At 41.9% G+C, this 5,974-nt stretch overlaps 1 protein-coding gene across 1 annotated transcript in view; it reads left to right on the forward strand.

The window, feature by feature from the left end:
• allc (allantoicase) overlaps nt 1-204 on the forward strand; it is a gene marked incomplete at both ends in the record, with an annotated part of 20,808 nt that extends 20,604 nt beyond the window's left edge. The window contains one exon of the mRNA XM_080023979.1: nt 64-204. Coding sequence (XP_079880105.1) covers nt 64-204 — 141 coding nt within the window. The remainder of the gene's footprint in view (nt 1-63) is intronic.
• Between the last annotated feature and the right edge of the window lie 5,770 nt (nt 205-5,974).

The raw sequence follows: 5,974 nt of genomic DNA on the forward strand, positions 1-5,974 counted from the left end.
TAGAAAGTGGAACAAGAGGCAAAGGTGTTTGTATTGAAACCACCTGGCCCCTCCCCTCTGTAGCTCCACCCCCACCAGCAACATCACTTCCAGGGGGAGGAGCTTGTGCTGCGGGCGCCCGTCACTCACGTGCGCCTGGTGATGGGTCCGGACGGGGGAGTGAGCAGGCTGCGCCTCTGGGGGGCGCTGTGCTCCACCCTCTGACCTCCACCCTCTGACCTCCGCCCTCTGACCACGTACTGCACTAAAAGTACAGATACTAGAAAGTACAGTGAGTACTTGTATTTTACTACAGGTCGTGTAACGTTACAAAGTATTTGAACATGAATCTGTTTGGACTGTAAACAAACTTTAAACATTTAAAAAGAATAAATTTGTTCGCTGCAGTTTCCTTTCATCACTGAATAAAATGGATTAATTCATTCATTGTGTTTGTGTTATTTATTATTATTATTATTTATCATCTCTACAAGTCAAAGAGAGAGTGTTTCCCCAAATACAGAGTGAGAAAAGAAACTCAAGAAGAAACTTGACTTCAGAGTATATATATATATATATATATATATATATATATATATATATATATATATATATATACACAGTATATATACAGTAGATATATATATTCAAGATGTTTATTGTCGCTGGTTTTATAAGTACACTTGTGTGAAGATCTTTGGCTTGGAGGTTTTCAGTATAAGAGCAATAAAAGGGTCAATATAAAAAGCAGTAAAAAGGTGTATATACTATCAGTAGTCAATAATCAATAATCAATAGTCATATTGCACAGATGATTAGATTGTGTGTTATTTAGGGAAACAGCTGTTCCTCAGTCTGCTGCTGCCTGTTTGAATTGAACTGATTTGTCGATGCTTCTGGACGTTGTACCTGCACAAACTGTTCAGCTCTTATTATTTTCCTTGGTATTTTACGAGCTAAAATTGTCTGGAACACGACCATCGCTGAACTCAAGGACATTGGTTGCAGTCTCGTTAGAACTGGGACGTCGCAGAAATCTTGTACATCAAGTTTGATCCATATCGACCTCAATTGGAGCAGGAATTACTCGAACGCAGATGAAAATCTAACGGAAGTCGTAACATTGGTCGGGTCGGGTGATAGACTGAGATGAGTTTGTGGAGTAAGACGCTTTGTGACATCATCCATTTTGTTATATTTCAGCAGATTGTGGCTCTGGGGGCCACTCACATCGAACGAGGTGGTGTCGACTCCATCGGTCTGTTGTGGTTGCAAACTGCGCGTGTTCATGCTGGAGTGTGAATCATCTTACCTGCTAGACATCAGTGGGGCTTTTCCATTGATATTTTATCTCTTTTGCCCTTTTTGTAAATACACGGTTATTATGTTTGCCTCAAACACAGTGTGAGATGCAATGTTGTGTCGCCTCTTCTTTTCCAGCCACAAAGTGTAGGAGTGGAAAACATTGCAACACATTTTCCCTGTTTGTGTTGAAAAGTGGATGAAATATCTGCGAGAGACGTGCAGTGGTATACCCGTTTGAATGGAAGCGTGTTGTCAGATACCTGACAGGAAGTGGACAGGGACCGGACAGGAAGCGGACAGGGACTTGACAGGAAGCGGACAGGGACCTGACAGGAAACGGACAGGGACCTGACAGGAAGTAGAAAGGGACTTGACAGGAAGTAGACAGACACCTTCTAATTTTTAGAATAAAGTCACATCACATAACAAGTTGATCGTTGTATTTGTAATTCTGTCTCCAGGACTCACCGCATCATTACATTGGCCGATGCTGCATTCACTGGAAACTCTGAAAGTTGTTGCTTGTTTTAGACGTAACGCTGACGCTTCACTCGCCAACAAAACAATTACATACTACAATAGTAATAAGACAAAATTGCCTCGAGGGAATCCATGGGAAGATTTTTTTCTACGTAAAGCAGTGTAGAAGTCACAACCAAATGGCAAAAAGATGGTACTATAGCGCCCCCTAATGGACGACTCCTCCCACATTTTTACGGAGTAATTGTTGGTTGGTCCATATATGACCATCAAATTGAATGCAGAACAGCCATTGCTAATGCTGTGTAATTGATGCAGCAGTTTGATTGGCTGGTGGTGGCCATTTTCTTTATTTGGAAAAAATTTTAAAGTCTAAAATAAACATTTTGGACGAAATTCAAAATGCTGGAAAAATCATGACGCAAATCGGTGCCGAATTAGATATCGCCACTGAAAGTTATACGATTGCCGCAGCACCAACTACTGACCACAATACACTAGATTGTCCACAGCAGCTCAGTCCTTTCCTGCACATATCTACCAAATGGGATGATGACAGCACAGTGTGCTGAGCCCAGACATTTTTTGTAAAATTGTAAAATTTTTGGCCTATGGGGCGCAGCAAATATCAAGACAATAGAGACAAAATGTCTTCAAAAAGGAGAGTAGAAGTGATCTTCTTAGGCCAAATGGAAAAAAAAAAAAGATGGCACTGTAGCGCCCCCTAAAGGATGATTTCTCACATTGTGGGAAGGAAAGGAGGGGTTCTATTTGAATAAGTGAACCAACAAGTACAAAACGTGTTTTATTGGACAAAACAACATATAATGAACTAAATATATAGGAATGTTTTTAAAGCTCCCATATTAAGCTACTTTTCAACAAGTTAATAACAGGAAACATCCGACTTACATTGTGCATTCTATGCTTTTGACGCGCGTCTAAACATCCTGTTGTCGACGGGCTGCTTCGGTTTCTGTAGCTTTAAATGCAAATGAGCTGCTGCTCCCAAAGCCCGACTCCGGAAACTAGTTCTGGCTGAGAAAGTCTCCCATTATGCACATGGCTTTTTATGTCTCATTCATCATTTACATTTACATTTAGTCATTTAGCAGACGCTTTTATCCAAAGCGACTTACAATTGTTCAAACACCGACGGACGCAGCCATCAGGAGCAATGAGGGGTTAAGTGTCTTGCTCAAGGACACTACAGCATGCTAGGAGGAGGAGCCTGGGATCGAACCAGCAACCTTTAGATCACTAGACCACCAGCTCTACCTCCTGAGCTGATACCCCCTGATATTCAATAAGGAAACGAGCAAAATAAATATATCTACAATAAAAACATTGTTTTTATTGGTTTTGTTTGGGGAAACAAGGGGACAGGCAGTGGAGTGGAGACTGGAAATTGTTTAAACAGGAGCACAGTGGGGGAGAAAGGTAAAATACGGGAGAATCCTGGGAAAAACGGGAGAGTTGACAGGGATGCTTTAGTGCTAAACTGCAAAAACCCATCCTCTGTAGTTTTGCACCTTCACAGAAGTAGTTCTCAAACTGTGGGTGGAACTACTCCGATGGGGGACAGTCTCGTTCTAATGAGCCCTAGGAGGGGGAGACAGATCTGAACGGCTTGTTGAATAACACTTTTTATGAAATAGGGACCCAGCAACAAACTGACTGGTCTGTGGTAGTAGAACCGTCAGAGACCCAGATGAATGTGCACAACACACTTTTTCGCAATATGGGACCATTAAAAGCTTGCCCAACATGTAATACTTTTTTTGTTATTGTCAAAAAAAAAAAAAAAAAAAATGTACAAAAGCAAGGCTATCTTCAGGAAGTTAAATAAACAAATCATTGCCCTGCATTATCTGCTGCAGCTGCTGCTGCTGCTGCTTCACCCTGGTTAACGTGGATAATATTCGTCACCATCCTGGTCCCAGTGTAAGTGACTCGGAAGGAGCTACCTGACAGAAAATGCTCCTTCACGGTTTCAACGTCTCTCAGTAAATCGTTGATCATGTACTCCTGCAAGTACTTGTGCAGCACAGACATTGGCATCTTCACGGTAACAGCCTGTACTTCATCATCTGTAAGTACTAGAGTACCACTGATGTTTGCCTGGTATGAAACACTGCATTGGTACCCCTTACAACCTCGACAGCGGTGGAATTTGTCGTTAATGTTGAAAGTTACTTGTCTCTCCCCACACTTCAGGCATATACGCTTGTCTTTCAATGTAGCTGTGCTTATTTTAACGACTACTTCCAACAGCTCCTCTTCTTGGAGGTCGATGTCAGCCACAGTGTCTGGGACCAACACCTCTGACCTCGGTAGGATCACTGTGTTCCTCGTACATGTCAGATATACAGTTTCTCCCTGATGCCGGGTCGTGAGGGTCTTCATCGTGTAGGATCGGCCTTCTTCCACTGAAGTAATCTGCTCTTCCCAGAGACGGAGCTTCATTTTCATCGACTTGTCAGCGACGTAGCATTGCTTCAATTCAGTTTCCACACCATGAACTTTCACCATTCTGCTCCCTGGTGCCATCCATATCATTTTGACATGGATTTCTCCAACCTGAGAAGACACCATCGCCATCATTTCCAGTGAATGTTGAAGGAAGAAGGGCTTCAATTATGAACAATAATATTCCCTCTGAAGATGGAAACACATAATGGCCACTACATTACAATGGCAAACTTAACTCTTTGAAACGCTCCGACGCTGGCAACTTCCTCCAATGTCATCACCAGCTCTGCACTTGGAGTTTTAGGGGTTTCAGGGACAAAGGACAACTCAGTCGCTTCTACACTGGAATTGTGACTGACCACCACCTCATATGGCTGCCCCTTGAAGCCTACAGATCAAACACAAAATAGAAACAAACACAAACTACAATCAACTTACAGTTTGTGTTTCAAATCACACATTCAAATTTTTTTTATATGCACACCTCATTTTGTTTTTTGATAATTCACTTAGTTGTCAATACATGCCAGAGATGGAGACTCGAGTTTGCGACTTGGACTCGGGTTGCACTTAAATTGCACAACCACTTGACTTGACTTCGGACTCTAGATTTGGGATTCATGAACAATCTCTAAAACCTTGTGTGTCGCGTGGACGTGTCGGTTCTCCATCTTTGCTTCCTGGTGAGATCACATGAGCTGTTTACTTTATTGGATAGTCCTCGCTTCTGGTAAATGGTGGGGACTCGTCGCCCAATGTTCCAGAAGGAATGGGAGGAACTGAACTGAACTGAACCTCGCATCTGGCAAACCACGTGGCTTTGATGTCACAATGAGTGATGTGACGCTCAAAGTTTTTTTCTGCCTGATGGTTGCAAAGAAATGTCTGCAAGTGGAGATGAAGATTGGAGACTTTCTACACCAGCGTTAGAAATGTTTTTTGCAGCCGGAGATTCAAGATTTAAGAGGTTTATTTATCACATACACATATATGCTCATAAACATACTTTCATACATATACATACTTTCATACATATATGCAGTGAAATGTCTTTGCAACGCACCTGGAGATTATGTCCAATAGTTACTACACTGAATATAATAGCTAACCTAATTCCTACCTAGCAACTCACTGAAACTAACTGATTCAGATATGTGCAGTAAAGTGCGTGTGAATGGAGATATACAGTACAGTATACAACAGTACAACACAGCAATACAGGAACACTGAACAGAACAGCAATTCAGTGCAGTATAAAGACAGAGCACGATCAGTGAGAAGGTTCGCAAAACACAAGAGTGCAACAAAAACCGGGAATATATTTTGTCACAGTAGAGATTTGAAATATCTTGTGTTATATAAATAAGGGTTGTATTGATCTGTATTTTCATTCCATGTCTTTCCATCGGCGAAGCTTCCCATCTGACTAGGAGCACATCAGTATCTGTAAGTGTTCTTGCTGTTGTTTACCAGAACTTTGAGTAAAGGTTTCATGATTGATCATCCATTGTTGAAATAGTTTTATAGTGGTTGTGTAGGGCAATCCCAGCCAGTTGCGATCACTGAGTAGGCAGTACCAGCTGTTACCAATCAGGGGCAGTATATGTAGATGCTGTTGTAGTGAAGGGACAGACTTGCTGGTGAAGACTCAAACCTACGAGTCTACCTGTGCGAGTCCACAGAGTGAGGACACCTGTATCAGGTAATTACACATTATCTTCCCTCACAGATTATTCAC

This window comes from Zeus faber, assembly GCF_960531495.2.
Source record: "Zeus faber genome assembly, chromosome: 2".
NCBI lineage: Eukaryota > Metazoa > Chordata > Actinopteri > Zeiformes > Zeidae > Zeus > Zeus faber.